This window comes from Pantherophis guttatus, chromosome 3 (assembly GCF_059756535.1).
Source record: "Pantherophis guttatus breed Tessera chromosome 3, ASM5975653v1, whole genome shotgun sequence".
NCBI classification, from domain to species: Eukaryota; Metazoa; Chordata; class Lepidosauria; order Squamata; family Colubridae; genus Pantherophis; species Pantherophis guttatus.
This window is the reverse complement of record NC_142065.1, coordinates 11,779,181-11,798,536: the sequence shown is the minus strand read 5'-3', so window position 1 is coordinate 11,798,536 and position 19,356 is coordinate 11,779,181. Positions and strand designations below refer to the sequence as shown.

Genomic DNA, 19,356 nt, shown 5'->3' with positions numbered 1-19,356 from the left:
CAATGGCACTGAAAAAAGGGACTTGTGACCATTTTTCACACATATGAGCATTGTAACATCCCCATGGTCACATGATTTACATTCGGATGGTTGACAACTGACTCACATTTATGACTGGTTGCAATGTCCTGGGGACATGTGATCACCTGTTGCGAACTACTGACCAGCAAAGCCAATGAAGAAGCCAGATTCACTTAACAACCATGTCACTAATTGAACAATTGCAGTGATTCACTTAACAAATGTGGCAAGAAAAGTCGTAAAATGGGGCAAAACTCACTTAACAAATTTCTCATTGAGCAACATAAATTCTGGGCTCAATTATGGTCGTATGTCAAGGACTACTTGCATTAGTTTGCAAAAGTTTAGTTCCATTGAAGCAGTAGAAGATTATCATAGCATTTTATTAGATTATTTCTGACCAGTTTATCTTATTTGGCTTGGCTTCCACCAATGCTTCTAAAATTCCATTGGAAGAATTAACAGACATTCCTAAGCTGATATCATATTTATTTATATACAAAACTGAAGCGAATAGATGAAATATGTAAAAATTATTTATGCAGCCATTAGAGTCATAACCTTGAGTGTCCTTTTTTTTTTAAAAAAAAGCATTAAATTGACCCCGTCCCTCTGAAGGGTTAAGACCAGTTTGGGAGAGTCAGCACACTGGTTACTCCTGATTTTTATTTTCTTTGTTTCTCAAAACATGTTTTTGCCCTAATTGAGGCCACGCTATTACAAACCTAGGAGAAAATACCATTAAGTTCCAACACATTTTTTATAAAAAAACCCCAACCTATTCCAGAAAAATCTGGAATTAAACTCGTTGAGTTAGCTTCTTTATAAATAGAGACAGTCATGTTTTAATTACAGAAGATCATGAAGGGAATGAAACTGGCATCTGCCTTCTGAAGTGGTTTAAAACCCAGGAATAGATTTTGCCACCCTGATAAACTGGCAAAGAGTTGGCTTTTTATGACGCGGCGCTTCTGTTTAATTTCTTCTGGCCGTTGTCGATTGTATCTCCTTTTCTGCAGAGATTGCATTGACTGAAAATAAAAACATATTTGTACTACTGAAATAGCTGGGCATAATAATAACAACACTGACTTACGTCATCTAAAAAACGAAAGTCGTGTTCTTGACTCTGAAAGAAACTGTACAATGTGTCAGGATATCCAAGTCTTGACACTCTCCGTTGGCATCATAACATCCTCCATGCCAAGGACTCTTTGTGGAAACTCCTCGTGATGATGATGCGTCAAGACTGCTTTCAAAATGACATATTTAACTCGGAGGCACTAATGAAAGAACACTTCGTTGCTGCATTGCACCTCTTAATAATCGGCTGGGCGGTGTAAACAGGGCAGGGAGGGTTGCTTGCTTGCTTGCATAGAGAACAATTCCTGTGCTTTGAGTTTCTAGGTGGAGATTTTTTTTTTTCTTCCTCCCAGATTGTTGATCTCAAACTGTGAGCTTTGCTTTGCTAAGAGGTTGGACCTTTCGCTCAGGAATTCTTGACGGACGATTGACATTCAGGTTGAAAATCTTCCTCTTGCGAGAGAGCAAGAGAGTGGCTTTATTTTCTATTTGCAGGGTTGGTGGTGGTGTTTTTCCCTTGTACGCCATAAAAACATATCTCCTTCTGTGTGTGTTTGTGTGTACGTATAGGTAGTCCTCGATTTATGACCAGAACTGAGCCCAAAACGTCTGTTGCTAAGTGAAACATTTGTTAAGTGAATTTTTGCCCCATTTTACGACTTTTTCTGGTCACAGTTGTTAGGTGAATTGCTGCAGTTCTTAAATTAGCAACATGGCTGTTAAGTGAATCTGGCTTCCCCCTTTGACTTTACTTGTCAGAAGGTTGTAAAAGGAGATCACATGACCTCAGGACGCTGCAACTGTCAGAAATCTCAATCAGGTGCCAAGTGTCTGATTTTTTGATCATGTGACTGTGGGGTTGCTGCAACATTTGTGTGAAAAATGGTTGTAAGTCACTTTTTTTAGTGCCATTGTAACTTCGAACGGTCACTAAATGGACTGTTGTAAGTTCTGGACTCTGTGTGTATACATATATATATATATATTTGTATGTATGTATGTGTGTATATACACATATACATTTACATACATACATATACATATACACCTTTGTTTTATATATATAATGTACAATTTTTATGATAATTAGTGGAGATGCAGTTCCAGGTGTAGAAGTGGTTCTTTGAAGTGATTCTTGCTCTGCTCTATTTGAACATTTTATCAACATTCCTTTTAATGTTTATGGATTTCAGTTTCTAATAATATAACAGCGCTATGAGAATCCAATATAAACTGATATTTTCTTTCTTCCTAAATAGTCTGAGTACCTAAAGTTGGAAATTTGGCTAGTGGTTTAACATTATAATGGTCCCCAACTTCTTTAATAAAAGTTGCATGCAAAAGACTCTTAACGTGGCATTTTTCTTATTCCTGAATTCCATATTTCGTTCTGGGTTGTTGCTTAGTAACAGGGTGGATAAAAATCAATGATTTTTTTAAAAAAATCAAAAAAATCCGATTTTTTTGATTTAAATCAGATTTTTTTGATTTTTATTGAATTTATTTTAATAAACTTTTGGGGTAAAAATCTATCGTAAGATAGTTTTCTATTTAAGATACATAAATAATTTAGTTTATTCAGCATGAAATGGAGCTTAGTTATGTAGCACAAGGCTGTATATTCTGCAACACTGGGACTATCGGTGAGTCAACAGTGGGTCAAAGGAGTAGCAGAGATGACAGTTGCTCTTTAAAAAATATGATTTAAATCGAGTTGATTTAAATCGACTCGATTTAAATCAAATCCACCCTGCTTAATAATAAAATGGCATTTATATAAAATGTCTTATAGAAAGCATAGCTACACTATGGAATTCAGAACCACTAGATGTGGAAGTGGCCAACAACTCGGCTTGAGAAACTCACGAATGCTGTTAGTTTAGATGACTGTGGCTCGAAAACATTAGAGAACATGATTCTTAAATATCAAGCGTTGAGTGAATAAATGGAAGAAAGTCATCAGCCTTCTACCAATACTTGTGACCTTCCTGAATGTTTCTGTCCACCCATAGCGTGGTAGACTAGTGGGGCTCTTATCTTCTCTAGTGCTTGTGAAAAACATGTTTGTGTATAAAATATGGCAACTAACGATTAGGTCAAGGAATTGGCCCTGTTTTTCTGGGGTTGCAATTGATAGGGCTTGGTGACTTACATTCTGCTGAGCACATTAAATTGTAAGAAATATATTCATGTGTTTATTTATTTGGCTTTGAACTACCGTAAAAATTACTAAAAGTTTATGTAATTGCAAGTTGGTAGTAGTAATGTATTGTGTGTGGGTAAGGTATATATTTTTTGCCTTAAGTATGTTCAGTTATCAGGGTCAAGTTTCCAGAAGGATTTTGACAAACTGAAAATGACTTTGGATTCTGACGTCGTTTAAATTAAAGACCTTATCTGCAAATACAATGATTTTTGATTACTTTTTAAGGTTACAGATACTGAACTATAAATCTTTTGGAGTCTGTTCTCGTGTGCCTTGTACTTTCTTCGATATCAGGAGAGCATGGACTATTTGTTTGGTTTATGATTAACATTATCTTTAATCGTTTATTGTTATATAAGTACATATATTTTATAATTTGTGACATGCATAGCCTGTAGAGAAACAGATGTTTCTTCCCCTAGTTCTGTGTAGTTCCCTTCTTAGTTACCTTACTCTAAAAGATTTGTGATTTTTTTTAAAAAAATACATCACCTTGCCTTTTGGCTTTTATGTGGCATTTAAATATAAGTTGCTTCATTTCAAAGGGTAGTCTCATTCCATTTATAATGTACTACGATGACTCAGGTTGGCTCACCTTCCTGAATCACCTGGAGGTGGAGCTTAGTCAAATGAGGACTGCTGTTACTTTTCAGGATGTGGAGGAAGAAGAAGACTTCTAAAAACAAGCTTGCTCGTAAGTCACCATTTCTCATGTTGTTTTTAATACCAAAGACACTGTTCTTACAACCTACCGAAGCACATTCAACTCAATTCTGAGTGGATTATGCTTTGAAGTGTTTGCTGTTTAAGGAGTTAAAAGGAATGCTGTTGTTGCTATGGATGATAAACATCTTAAGAAATCGTATGAGTTCTTGTGTGTGGCCACTCCATCCTTCAGTGGCCATGAAAGCCAAACCCAATCTTGATTTTTCATTTTTTTTTTGTTTACGGTTAGATTTCCTCTTCTCTTCTGCAAACTTTGCTTTAGGTTTTCTCTTGTTGTTTGACGTTTGAGCAGTGTGAACAGAGAACAATACTGTATTTTTTTGAGTCAGGTCCTTGAAATGTCATCAGTTGTCTTTACTTTTAAAATGATAAAAAAATACTAGATAGAGCATCCTATCATGGGTTCTCCAGCATTATGTCTGTTTTGTATGCGCAAGGGACATATGTGAGTGAGAAGAAGTTGGTTGGGTTTTTTTGAGGGAACAGTGCTTTTTGTTTATTTGTGAACTTTGGTTTCTTGTAAAGCTCTGTAATTAACTTTAGGAATACAAATATCCAGAACATGGATAATTAGATTTAGTAATTTTATATGCAAATTAACCTTTGAAAATTTATCTCTGTGGCTATTAATTGAACAAATTAGTATTATTGTTGGCTATATGGAAGTTTTGGGATAACTTAAGTTTGCGTTGTTTAAAAGAGAGGCTAATAAAGTTAAAAATTAAAAAAAAACCACTTGACAAAGTACTTATGTTTTAAGGTCCACACACACTTGGTCTAAATATATGATATGAAGAAAAGGATATAACTCCTTTTTGAGTGCTTTTGAGGGCTCTTTCAACCCTCCTTCTGAATTTTAATATGTTTGCTGAAAATTGGTGCTATAGTTTCCTACGGTTTTGAGGAGAGAAATACAGAAGTGATATATTGCAAGCCGTACTATAGACACAATTCTAAAAACATCCACCCCATAATTCTAAAAACATCCTCCCACATACCTGGAAAATCCCAGCCCTGTCTAGTTTGCGTGGTGCCCTACTCCTTGTATCCCTTGGCTTGAGGACATTGAGAAATTGCCCACCCCGAAGTCTGTGTTATATAAATAATGATAATTAGATAGGTAATGAAGTGACATCACTTATTTAGTTTTGAAGTTTGAACAAGACTTGCAGAGGACTGATGTGGATACCCATTCAGTTCTTTTATTGAAAACAGTTGCTGAAAATAGGGTCATACACAATGGTGGGTTCCAAATTTTTTTACTACCGGTTCTGTGGGTGTGGCTTGGTGGGTGTGGCATGGCTTGGTGGGCGCGACCTGGTGGGCATGGCAAGGGACGGATACTGTAAAATCTCCATTCCCATCCTACTCCAGGGGAAGGATACTGAAAAATCTCCATTCCCTCCCCAATCCAGGGGAAGTTTACTGCAAAATCCCTATTTCCTCCCGATCAGCTGGGATTTGGGAGGCAGAGAATAGATGGTGGTGGGGCCAGCCAGAATTTTTACTACCGGTTCTCCGAACTACTCAAAATTTCCGCTACCAGTTCTCCAGAACTGGTCAGAACCTGCTGAAACTCACCTCTGGCCATACACCTTTAGTCAGTCCACGATATGTAACTTTCTGAAGCTTATTAGAAAGTCTTCAGATCCTTTCCTGGTACCGGGTATGTGACTCCATACCTGTCATATAGGATCTTTGGTAGTCTCTGAGCAGGGTGGTTTTAATGCAGACATTTCATTGGTAATGAAACATAATGTGAGAAAACCACCAAGCTCAGAGAGCACCAAGGACCCCGTAGTTCAACCCTGAGCTACATTCTCCTCTTATCAATGTGCTGGAGAGATGTTTTTGCTACATATCAGTACAGCACCAGTTTGTGTTTACATACCCCCAGAGACTTACATTATTTTTATAATTCTTAAATTTTGTTTGAATAACGTTCTGTTCAATTTGTGTACCCATTTGTGTACATGTATTTCACACGTACGTTAGAAGCAGCTCTTTTAACACCCATGCAGGCTCCCATGAATGCCATTATTATTATTACAATACTAAAATTAGGTATTGTGATACCTTGGGATCTGATTATCATTAGATAATTACAGTTGCTTCTCCTGAATGTTCTGATGTGGTGGCACAAATTAATGTGTGACATCATCCTTTACACTGCCAAGGGGAATAATAGTAAAACAGGATTTTGCCACCTGTAACTCTTTTTTCAGAGCTGATGCTTCAGTTAAAGAAACCCTAATCCTTTACCTCTCACAGTCTGATTAATTGATGGATCAGTTGATCGTTGATCAGTAGACGTCAGGTATGAGGAAAACATGCTGGATTTACCATAATGTAATTGGATTGCACCAGGGAAATTTGTTCATATTGTGTTTCAACAGATGATAGCTCTGTTTCTTGCTTGTTCTGTCTCACAAATATAGATAGTGAGTCTGTAAGAGACATTAGACCAAAAGCTTCTAGTTCAGATATTTCTAGCAGTTTGTTCTGGCTGTGCTGGCACAGTGGTTAGAATAAAGTATTGCAAGTATTGCAATAAAGTATTGCTTAACGCATAGTAAGCCGCCCTGAGTCTCCGGAGAAGGGCGGCATATAAATCAAATAAAAAAAAAAAAAAAAGTAATTCTGCCCACAGTCTGGAGTTCAACCCTGACAGGCTCAAGGTTGACTCAGCATTACATCGTTCCAAGGTCAGTAAAATGAGGTGTCAGAAGGCTGTATAAAGCCTCATGGAGTTGAATAACAGAGTGCTACTGGTATTGTATTATAGCCTGCTTTGTTTTTTAACATTCGAAGTATTTAAACTTGTCAAATACGTGATGTACATGTACTGGTCACTAGTTAAAATAGTCGGAATTTGTACGTGCCTCCATCTGATTTACATTGCATGGTATAATTCAATAAATCTCGAGGACTTCAAGTTGTGAAAAACTGACATTATTCACTATTGAAAAATCAGCAGTTTGAAGGGGAAACTAATGTACTTGTTTGAGCATATTAGAGAACAAAAATGTGTCTGGTCATACATCTCAAGAACACCAGTTGTGATATTTCTACGGTATAGCAGGAGCTGATCATGTCCTTATTAAATCCAGATATTGTACAGTATGTGCTAATTGTATTGCATCAGAAATTCTTTAAACCAAGATACCCACTGGTTTTGTGCATAGACTGTGTCAGGAAGTCTATATATGTGATATACGTGCAATATTCATATTTAGTCATGAATCAGAACTAAGTGGGACATAGGGACATGGTTGGAATGCGAGAATCTACCATGAACAGATTTGAAACAATGGGATGTTTTCCATAAAATAGAATTTTATTTATTTCTTTAAGATCATTGCCTGTTGCATTAAGTCTTAGCAGTCTGCTGGTTATGTCTTGGAATGTACTTTTGTCCATAAGTGTCTATGGAGATTCTCAGTCATCCAGGTCATGGTTGTCCCAAAGATGCTTTTTCAAGAGGCAACTGTACTTCCTTTGCTTTTCTTTGAAGATGTTTCGCTTCTCATTCAAAAAGGTACCTCTGCTTTGACTGAATGGTAGAGGATGGAAGGATTTATATTCCTTGTCATCATCTGGTCATCAGCACTCCCTCTGAGAATCATTTTATTTATTTATTTATTTATATTTGAATTTATATACCGCCCTTCTCCCCCTAGAGACTCATTGAGGCCACTTAGAGTTTTATCTGTGCCCTCAGGGCCATCTGAACAGTGCAAATGAATATGGAACCTTCTTGGAACTGCTGAAAGGACTGTGTTGAGCTAAGTGATGTCATATCCCTCACTCTCTGCTGAGAGCCGGCTGTTTACTCTTGATGTAGATGGCCTTTTTCACCCGTCTTTCAAACCAGCAGTCCTCTCTGTTCAGAATGTGGGCTTTGCTGTCTTCAAAAGAATGCTATTTGTCTTTGAAGTGCAGATGGACCACTGAATCTTGTCCAGATGGGTTTGTTCTCCTATGTTGTGCCATGCGTTTGTGAAGGGGTTGTTTTGTTTCTCCAATGTACAGATCTGCACATCTCACTGCATTGTAGTGCATTTTTGTCCACAAGAATGTTCTGATAAATACATTACACAGTACCAACTGACTATATATACTTACTCATATGCCCTAGAATACTCTGAACCTCTTCTGCCAGATAGAGAAGAATGTGAAAGTCTTCCATAACACAAAAGTCATTTAATGTGTTTTTGCTGAGTTTGAAAGCATGATTCAGAACAGCTGTTCCTTATCACGTACTCTGCAGATCGGCCCTTCTCAACTGGGGTCTCATGTGGGGTCACTAGGGTTTACATAAGAGATTGTGATGGGGAAAAGAACTCATAACACATCATGTTTTAAACTTCACACACCACCTAACAGTAGTGCTTGCAGTGGTGGGACTTCTTACGAGCAGCAACTCAGCTGCCAAACTGCTGTGTTGTTGTTGTGATAAATGTTGCAAAACAAGGATATTAGTATTGTGACATATTCTTATTTTTTTTTATAATTTTTATGCCAGGGGGTCTGTGAGTCCCTGAACATGATTTTGTGGGTTTCTCAAGGGTAGTGTGATGGATTGTGCCTCTGAACAGGGAAAGGTGGTATGATAGTGAAGAGTCAGTTTCCCAGGAAAGAGGTAGCACACTCTATGGAGGATTGTGAGAAAAGAGACAACACAGGCCAGAGCTGGATTGGAGATATAGGAAGAGAGTTAGGATAGTTTTCCCCAGGATATATTTGTTAAGGTACTACTGTATGTATTACTCCATAGGTTTATAGAATACAGGTAGTCCACAATTTATGACCACAATTGAACCTAACAATTTCTGTTGTTAAGCGAGACATTTGTTAAGTGAGTTTTGCCTGATTTCAAGGCATTTCTTTGACACAATTGTTTAAGTGAATCGCCATAGTTGTTAAGTTAGTAACCCAGTCATTAAGTGAATCTGGCTTCCCCAGTGACTTTGCTTGTCAGAAGATCGCAAAAGGTGATCACATGACCCCGGGATACTGCAACCGTCATAAATACAAACCAGTTGTCAGGCATCTGAATTTTGATCACATGACCATGGGGTGCTGCAGAGGTTATAACTGAAAAACGTCCTAAATCACTTTTTTCAGTGCTGCTGTAACTTTGAACAGTTACTGAATGAACTATTGTAAATCGAGAATTACCTGTAATCTACAAGAAGTAATCTATAGAGCAGTAAAATAATCTATAGCAGTGTTGGCGAACCTTTTTGGCACTGAATGCCAAAATGGGAGTGCGAGTGTGCGGGAGCGCCGGAAACCAGAAGTGCAGTTCCCCGGCATTCTTGTGCGCAGCAGGAAGCTGAACTTCCGGTTTCTGGCGGTCACCTGGTCTTCTGGTTTCTAGCGCGCAAAGACCAGCTGGTGAGCCGGAAACCAGAACCTCAGCTTCCCGGCACGTGCATGCGTGCCAGGGAGCTGCTCTTCCAGTTTCTGGTGCTCCTACACACGCAAAGATCAGTGCATTCTGGAACCCGGAAGAGCAATGGGTGACGGCTGGCATGCCTGGAGAGATAGCTCTGCGTGCCACTTCCGGCAGCTGTGCCATAGGTTCGCCATCACTGATCTGTTGTCTATATAGGTTTGATTTGATAAGATTCTGTTGATATGGTATAAGCAGATAAAGCACTGAACTTTGGCTGCATTGTTCTACGTCATCCTTGGGCTGGGCCTGACAGGTAGAAAGATTACTCTAGAGATATATTACGATTACAACTAGACATACCGGTAGTTTCTGCGCTGGCTAAAATCTCATTACATCCTGTCCAGAGTTGAAAAGACTGTTTTAAGTTAGTGACTGTCTGTCCTTCCATGCCCTTGTTAGATAGCCATACCTCAGTCCCGTACGCAAAATGAATATTAAATGAACATTTAATATTCTTTTTCCTTGTACTTTCTTGCTATAGCTTATTAAAATATGGCAGCTTCTAATATTCTCTTTGCTTTCTTAAATTCTATAAGCGTCATTATATAATTCATAAGCTGTTAACCTGAGACAAATTGCCTGTGACTTTGTTTACTTCTCCCCTTCCTTCTCAACTGATATTACCCACATGGCAGAAATAATTGAACCACTAGCCACTTCATTTACATATTTGTTTGCCTTTCAGGCTTTAGAAAATGAAATTGACATTTTTGCTAGATAGCTTGTAATCTAAAGTAAGAGGAATGTGGGTATGTTGCCAAAAACAATAGTAAGGCCTGTACCGACTTATTTACAGCGGTATATTTATTGATTGTGTGCTGCCTTCAAGTCAATTGGTGACTGCCTGAAAAAGTTGCTACATTTTTTACCCCAGGACAATTGTGATGGTTGGTTGTGACAAGAGAAGCCGGTTTTTGCAGGTAATCACGCATCAAGTCATGTACAGCTTTGTAGTCAAAACAATACCTGAATTGCATCTACATGTCTGTTGGGATTCCATGCTGGACTCAAAGCCCAAGGGGAATGTGCTGTCAGTGCAAAGTGCAGCACATGGGCTGCTACATGCTGAATCAACTGTAGCTTTCAGGTAGTCTTCAGAGGCAGTCGCATGCAGAGCACGTTGCAGTAGTCTAGGTGAGTGATAATGAGCCTGTGGGCAAAAGATCTCTTAGCCATCACTTCCACCTGCTCAACTAGCAGCCACTTCAAAACTAGAATGCTTTGAAGTCACAGATCTGATCCTTCACAGAAGGGACACTGAGGCTCACACTGACTTCGTAGCTGTTGTGGCCTGTCGGCTGCTGGTCCCTCCAGTAGCTGAATCAGAGGAGGCGGCGGCGTGGGAGCCAGGGTCAGTAGCAAGGCAACCTGAGAACTCCAAGGGGGGAAGAGGGAATGGAGCTGGCAGAGAGAGAGAGAGAGACAGAGATGAAGCCTGGCCCATTCGTCAGCCCTCAGATGGAGAGTCAACAGCCCCCAGGTCTGGAGGTGGCTGATGAGGAAGAGGAGGAATAGCTGAGTCCAGTGCCTGATGCGCGGATGCACAGAAGGCAGAGGAGAGGAGAGCAGTGGAAATCCGTGGGCTGATCCTTGGGAAGGAAGAGCCACCGCTGCTAGCGAAGCCCCACCCTAGCTCTGGAGATAAAAGGCAAGGGGTGGAGATGAATAGATGTGGCAGACAACTATTCATCTCCCAGCCGGCCGGCTGGACTTGTTAGTCTGTGGTGAGAGAGAAACTTTTGCTGTGCTGCCAGCAGTCCTAATTAAAGGAACCTTTGAGTTCACTTCAGAGGGTTTGTCGTGTTTGGGGAGCTGGGTCAGAACAGGAGCTCAGAATTCTCTTTGAAAAATAATGACAGTTGTCATTACTGTGATTCAAGCATCCTGTGTTCTGATGCATATTGTTTCTTGTGGCAAGAAATACTTGCTTGTGAGGAAAAAAAAAGCGATCTAATTGGACATCTGCCCGGACCATAGCTTTTCGGCCTAGAAAACAATTTATGTAAAGGAAGCAGCTTGGTGTCGTACTTAAGGTGCTGACCTAGAAATCAGCAGATTCTGAGTTCTAGACCTTCCTTAGGAATGAAAGCCAGGTGGGTGACTTTGGACCAATCGCCAGCAGACTATGAGTTCTAGTCCCATCTTATGCATGAAAGCTGATTGGGTGACTTTGGACCAGTCCCTCTTTCAGACCATCCCACCTCAGAGGGTGGTTATTCTGGGGAAACAGTTTGCCGCCTTTGGTTATATATAACAAAGGAGGGATAAAAATCCAATGTTAAAGGAAAAAAGCATGCGTATACAACTACACTGTGGCCGTGCCATTTTTTTACCTGAACACTTCTCCTTTTCCGTAATTCTGTTCAGTTAGTCCTCAAGTTATGACCATTCATTAAGCAACCGTTTGAAGTTACGAATGGTACTTAATACTCGGTCCCTAAAGTTAATAGTTGTTGCAGTGCCCCCGCAATCATGTGATGAAGATTTGAGCGTTTTAACAACTGCAGGAGAGCTTCAACCCTATCTCTGCCCTTTCGCTGCACTGCACAGTTGCACTCCTTCGTGACAGCTCTGGGGCCAAAATAGAGGTCTTCAGCAATCTCAGCTGGCCATCACTGTCCCCGGGCTTCTGCTTTAGCTATGGTTTCACCATCACCACAGAAGTTGCTTCCAGCTCCGTACCATGGCCAGTTCCCCAGGATACCAGTGCAAGACTCCAGTCAACCCCACCTCCCTAGACTCTACTCGCTCTGCTGTCCTGTGCTCTGCCCAACCTGCGGCCCTTGCCACCCTGCTCAGCCAGCCTGCCTCCCTCTGCTTGCTGGCCATCTGCCCTGCCCCTTTGCTATCTCTTGCTGGCCACACCACATCTTCCCGAGGCTCTTGCACTGTTCAAATAGCACGCACTGTTCTCCAAATTGCCTTGCCTTGGCATGGCCTTCTTGTGACGTTTTAAAAGGCCTGAAAAGCCTGCCAACGCATTGCGAAGAACTGCATGCTATTTGGGGAATGGTGCATACTTATTTGGAGAACAGCACAAGTGTGCAGGCTGGGGAATTCCAAGAGTTCAAATCCACACATCTTAAAAGTTGTCAGGTTTGGAAAACCCTGATATAAACTCTCCTAATGACTCTAGGAACCTATCATACCTATTTTAGATGGTCTACATAAGCAGTCGCATAAAGGAGTAAGCGTAATCAAACCCAAAAGAATGGAATGCATGGTTCTTCATATTGGAGTAGCACAAAAAATTCAGTTTATGACATTTACACGTGCAGTTCATCTGCGTAGAAGTACTTCGTGCTTGCTGCTTTCCATTACTGTTATTATTTACAGGACCACCCCCAGAGTCCTGTGATTTGTTTCAATATGGTTCACTTTCTTTACACAGGCTTTGATTCCGATAATTCTTCAGGAGAATTTTCAGAAGCAGTTCACAAAGTTGATGTGGATGATCACCAGAGTAACAGGACTGGAAAGCACAATGGCGATGGGCCAGTACAAGAGAACGGAATCAAGAAACACAGGTACTATCTCTGGAACTGACCAAGCAGGGCTTCACATTAGTAAAATAATTGCTTTGGTTGGGAATTTTTACTAAGGAGACCTCCTTTTGAGAGTGAGCAGTGTGTAGACTTCATACCTGTGTATGAAGAACTATTCCTTTTGCTTTTTAATTCTCTTAATACTTAAAAATTATTAGATTGATATATAAACTACAATGAGTGGAACAGAGGGCAGTTTAGGAGGGTTTTCCAACAGCATACAACAAACTGAAAAATACAGTGGTACCTCAGTACCCATCGGTAATTCGTTCCAGAAGACGTGACAAATTCTACAACCGATCAGTACCTAGAAAATCACGAGACTAAACTGCGTGACCCACTATTTTGGTCAAGAAATAGCGAGTCACAAGGCAGCCGACATCAGCAAATTCTTCCTTACATGTCAACTACCAGGAAAAAGATGAGTGCCAGGAGAAGATTCCTGCTTCAAAACATGTTGAATACTGAATTTGACAAGTTTTGAAGCAATCGAGCGCTGAGGTAAACTGTAAGTCCTTCATTTTTAGTTGGAATAAAAGTATTGATTTTAATTACTTAGTTGTGTGAGAGTTTTTTTTTCATTCCAGAATTATCTAAAACTTTGTCAACTTTGGCAACTGTAAGATGATTTGACTCCAACTCCCAGAATTCTCCAGCCAGCCATGTTGGCTGGGGGATTCTGGGAGTTGGAGTCCAGCCATCTTAAAGTTGCCCAACCAAGGTTGAAAAACATTGATCTAAAAGGATGTTTAATTTTAAAGCTGAAGTTCTATTTGCACTTCGTTAGAAGAGTCATGTTAGATTTTCTCCCATTTAGTTTTCATTAAAAAAGTTAACTAATACAAATCTAATTCAGTTCTTTAGGTGATTTTACCTTATTGTTTAAGGTTTGCTTTGTGTAACAAAAACTTACCCTTTTCTTGGAGGTGAATCTCATTGTTATCAATAGAGTTTGTACTAAATAATACTTACATTCCCAAATTTTAGAAATTGCTATCGTTGTGTTTAAAAGCGCACATGGGTTTGCACATGCCATATTCTTCAAGGCAGGATAATGCTCATATACATTCATAATATTGCAAAGATCAAGCCAAAAGTGTTGGAAGAATCTTGGAAGAATTACTGAAAATATCCCAACAGGTAGTTATGTTTCTACCTGTCACTTTAAAACTGTTTACCTGTACCATTGAAGAAATCCAGAAAACAGCTTTGTGTAGTGACCATTGCAGAATAATATTTTATGGAAAGGTGGGGGACCCTAGTATTAATATATTGATTTATTCTTCCGGCAGAACATCTTTACCTGCTGCAATGTTTACTAGGAGTGATTTCAGTGTCTGGAGTATCTTAAAAAAATGCATTGGTTTGGTAAGTTACTATGGTATACTAGTATGCATATTTGCTTGGCATATTTGATAAATATAGTGTGGAAATAAATCAGATGGATGGCAATAAATCAGATGGACGGAGTAATGTAAATACTGGTGAATACATACAGAAGACAAATAAGGTTGCCTTGTTTCTTAATGGCTGGCTGAAGATCTATTACAATGCTTCTCAGCCTCAGCAACTTTAGGAGCTGTAGCACAGTGGTTAGAATGCAGTATTGCAGGCTAATTCTGCCAACTGCCAGGAGTTCGATTTTCAGCAGCTCAAGGTTAACTCGGCCTTCCATCCTTCTGAGGTCAGTGAAATAAGGAGCCAGATTGTTGGGGACAATATGCTGATTCTGTAAACCCCTTAGAGAGGGATGTAAAGCACTGTGAAGTGGTATATAAGTCTTAAGTGCTATTGCTATTGCTAAGATGGCTGGACTTTAGCTTGTAGAGTGGCATGGCTGGCTGGGGAATTCTGGGAGTTTTTGTTTTTTGTTTTTTAATTTGATTTATATGCCGCCCTTCTCCGGAGACTCAGGGCAGCTTACAATGCGTTAAGCAATAGCCTTCATACTTTTGTATATTTATACAAAGTCATCTTATTGCCCCCACAACTGGGTCCTCAATTTACCTACCTTAGAAAGGATGGAAGGCTGAGTCAACCTTGAGCCTGGTGAGATTTGAACTTACAGTAATTGCAGACAGCTGGTGTTAATCACAATGCTATCAGTCTGCTGAGCCACCAGGCCCATCTGGAGTTGAAGTCCATCTTAAAGTAGCTGAGGTTGAGGAACAGGCTACAATATATTTGAAATATAATGTGTGTAAATTGGATAGGTAATCTATCCATCCAGCAGAATGGATAGATTAAGAAGTAAAAATAATGAAACAGTATAACTGTTCAAAGACAACTTACATTGAAAAAAATAGGCAGCATAAATTCAGTTATCATAATTTCAGCAGTTATTTCAGTTGTGGCAGCTGAAATAACACTCCTTCGCATTATGCTTTGTTTGTCTGATGTTTAAGTAGCAACAAGCTGTAAGGCAGATATCTGGGGCTGATGTCTATTAATTGACAGTTGTTTAAAATTTGCTTGTGGAATCACAGTTTTGTATTTTTCCCCCCTTCTCACTACTTAGGAGCTGTCAAAAATTACCATGCCCATTGCCTTCAATGAACCCCTGAGCTTCCTTCAACGAATAACAGAATATATGGAGCACACATACCTCATTAATAAAGCAAACTGTCATTCTAACCCTCTAGAAAGAATGCAGGTAAGATTTTTCATATTTTTATGGCTGCGTTATGGCTTTCTTCCCCTTCACACTGCATACTTAGTATCATGTAATAAGAATCTTGTAAAAGTAGGAGTTTGTGTGAGGGAAAGGGAGGGAGAGAGAGAGAGAGACTACTAGTAATCATGTTTGCTTTAAGATAGAGAGCACTTATAATAAGTTTTCAGAGTAGCTAGGTCTGTGATGGCAAACCTATGGCACACGTGCCACAGCTGGCACACACAGCCCTCTCTGCGGGCACGCAACCTGTCACCCAGCTCAATTCCACTGCGCATGCATGCATGCCTCCTGCCGGCCAGTTTATTTTCGGGATGTGCAGGGGGGGGGTCATGCGTGCATGCACCAGGGCGGAGCACGGGGGTGTGTGTGCGGTGTGAAACCCCTCCCGGCCCATTTTTGGGCCCAGGAGGCTGCAGGGAAGCCTGCTAGGACCAAAACGGGGGATGGGGCTCACTTGTGCATGCGCGGGGGATAGGGGGAGCGTGGGAGGTCGCGTACGCATGCACGGGGTGGAGGGAGCATAGGGGGGTTGTGCACGCATGCGCAGGGGGCGCGCATTACATTAGGGGTGCCAGCACATGCGCTCACTGTCGCGTGCACACGTGCATGCTTTTGGCACACAACGAGAAAAAGGTTAGCCATCACTGAGCTAGGTCATGGAAAGCTCACAATCAAGACTGAAGGCTAGCTGGTGACTCTTAGCTATTTTGTAGCTCTATAAAGCCTCTTCGAGTGTAAAGCAGGGGTTCAGTTCCAGCCAAGAGAGGCAGTTAGAAGCTTCCTTTTCTGCAGACAGCACTTGGCTGCAGGTCCTCAGAATACCAAAGACTATAGGAGAGATTTCCTGGCTGGCCTGATACTAAAATCCTCTGACCCAGCACTCAGAGAGCACAGAAACTAATAGTCTGAACTTGCCTGGCAAGATTGCTATTGTCTTCGTTGTTTGTTGAAACCTGCATGCCATCTGACTCTCAATATCTCTGGGCAACTCCCAACAATCAAACCAAGAAATTGCAATGCAATCAATAAAATGTTAAAAGATAAAAAGTGATAAGTGCAATAGGCCATGTGGAATGAAGCAGAAAGTGTCCATTGTTTGTTTGTTTGTTTTCCATGCGGTTTTGCTCAGTTACCCAAAGTTACATTTGCTGTTCCTGTGAGACTCGATTAATTATATCTATCTCTTGGGCATAGATATGAGTCTCTATATCTTACTTCTATTAACTTAATTCTCATGTAGCCACACTGTCATATGTATGAAAATACAAACCATGTACTGCAACTTAGAACTAAGAAGAAATTTCCTGACAGTTAGAACAATTAATCAGTGGAACAGCTTGCCTCCAGAAATTGTGAATGCTCCAACACTGGAAGTTTTTAAAAAGAGATTGGACAACCATTTGTCTGATATGGTATAGGGTTTCCTGCCTGAGCAGGGGGTGGACTAGAAGACCTCCAAGGTGCCTTCCAACTCTTCTATTCCTATTCCTATTCCTATTCCTATTCCTATTCCTATTCCTATTCCTATTCCTATTCCTATTCCTATTCCTATTCCTATTCCTATTCCTATTCCTTTCTGTTCCGTTCCGTTCCATTCCATTCCATTCCATCCCCATCCCCATCTCCATCTCCATCTCCCTACCCCTAACCTGTTACGTTAGTGCAGTGTTGGATTTCTACTGGCATCACATATTCCAAAACCACTCAGGCCTGGTCACCCTGTTTACAGTGGAGAAACTGGATCCATTTTGTCAAGACAGTTTAGATCAGGGGAAGAGGGTTATCACACCCCTTCAGAGAAGGGAGGGGAGAGATCTTCCCATTCAAGAATAGGTAGCTTAAGTATCTGTCCTGGATGGGAATTCTTTCACTTGTACAGGTAGTCCTTGACTTAGAACCACAATTGAGCCCAAAATTTCTGTTGCTAAGTTCTTTGCACTTATGACTGTTGCAGCATCCCCATAGTCACATGGTCAAAATTCAGACACTTGGCAACTGACTAATATTTACAACGGTGGCAGTGACCCGGGTCTTGTGATCCCCTTTTGCAATCTTCTGGCAAGCAAAGTTAATGGGGAAGCCAGATTCACTTAACAGCCATGTTACTAACAACTGCAGTGATTCACTTAGCAACTGTGGCAAGAAAGGTCGTAAAATGGGGCAAAATGTTCACTTAACAAATGTATCGCTTAGCAACTAAAGTTTGGCCTCAACTGTGGTCCAGGACCATCTATAATCAGGGCTTGTTTCTCATTAGGGGGAAAAAAAAGTATCTGATTTGAATGGCAGACTGTCAAAATTGATAAAGTAAGGCCAAGAGACTGGTTGGCCTTGATGTGAGGTTCGATCCTGTATAATAGGAAGAAAAAAACATAGTAAAAATAGTTGTAGGTCTACTTTTTTCATATGCTCTGAAAAGGATCAAATATAAATTGGAATAATGGAGGACATTCAGGGAGGAGCTATTCTAGAGGAAGTGGCAATAGGAATCTGCGTAAATCAGCCTTTTTATGAATAGAGGAGCTCTTCCCCCAGTCGCCATTTTGTGAGTGGTCTCACGTAGCACTAAGTGTGCCCATGGTGTTATTAATATTTTCAGGGTGCCGGTCACTCCCAATACTTGGGGGAAACTGGATAGGAGCATTTGAAAATGAACAATAATGTTTAATTATGTTGTTACATTACTACCGTGTTTCCCTGAAAATAAGACCCTGTCTTATATTTTTTTTTGCTACCAAAAAAAGGCACCAGGTCTTATTTTGGGGGGATGTCATCCACTGATTAACCTCACTTGTGCGCATCACTTTTGGCCTCCTTTTCGCTGTCAGAGGCCTTCAGGAACTTATTTAGGGCTTATTTTGGTGAGATAGGGCTTATATTGGGCGCCTGTGTAAAAATCAACCTAGGACTTACTTTCAGGGTAGGTATATTTTTGGGGAAACGGGGTAATTAAGAATGCGATTTGTGTTATTTTCTGTTCTATGGGAGAAATTCTTACCCATAATGCATCTTGCAGATTGTTGCTGCTTTTGCGGTGTCCGCTGTCGCCTCTCAATGGGAGAGAACAGGCAAACCATTTAACCCTCTCCTTGGAGAAACATATGAATTAATCAGGTGAGGCTACAGTCTTAATTTCACTTTTGCAATGTGCCACATACGTCCTCTGTTCCTGGCCCAAAACAATGCTTCCAGTTTGGATTTTGTGAATATAAATATTTAAGATATTAGCCAGGTGCCTGCCTGTTTCTAAATGGCAAAGGGTAATCCTACACAACATAATGCTTTCCAGATCTTTTGAGATCGTCTCTTGTAGAATTTCTAGCTGGAATAGCCATATCCTAGCAGGTAAATATTGTGTAAATTTCAATCCGCTGCTTCTATGGCAGACCAGGTTAGGAATAAAAAGTTTTGAACCTGAAGAAGCAAAAGGGAAATGACCTACAAAGGGAGAAAACCAAGGAGATCTGGAAGGTGATCTCTAGGGTGATCCCCACTTGAGTAGCCTACCTCCAAATTTTGACTGATAACAAGAGGCCTTTCGTAAAGCCAAGAGCTTCGAAGTTCTGTTTTTGAGCATCGAAGTTGCCTAGTACAAATTAGTGCCCTAATATTTCTACTATTACAATATTTGTAGCTCAAG

The 19,356-nt window shown here is 40.4% G+C and overlaps 1 protein-coding gene across 3 annotated transcripts in view; it reads left to right on the top strand.

The window, feature by feature from the left end:
- Positions 1 to 19,356, top strand: part of OSBPL2 (oxysterol binding protein like 2) — a 61,377-nt gene that overhangs the window by 20,000 nt on the left and 22,021 nt on the right. For 2 of the 3 annotated variants that reach the window (XM_034433148.3, XM_034433147.3), the window contains exons 3-6: positions 12,889 to 13,024; positions 14,335 to 14,410; positions 15,561 to 15,695; positions 18,733 to 18,830. In XM_034433148.3, the coding sequence (XP_034289039.1) occupies positions 12,889 to 13,024; positions 14,335 to 14,410; positions 15,561 to 15,695; positions 18,733 to 18,830 (445 nt within the window). Of the gene's footprint in view, positions 1 to 3,925; positions 4,005 to 12,888; positions 13,025 to 14,334; positions 14,411 to 15,560; positions 15,696 to 18,732; positions 18,831 to 19,356 lie in introns of those variants that run through there. The other variant, XM_034433146.3, reaches the window with a different exon arrangement.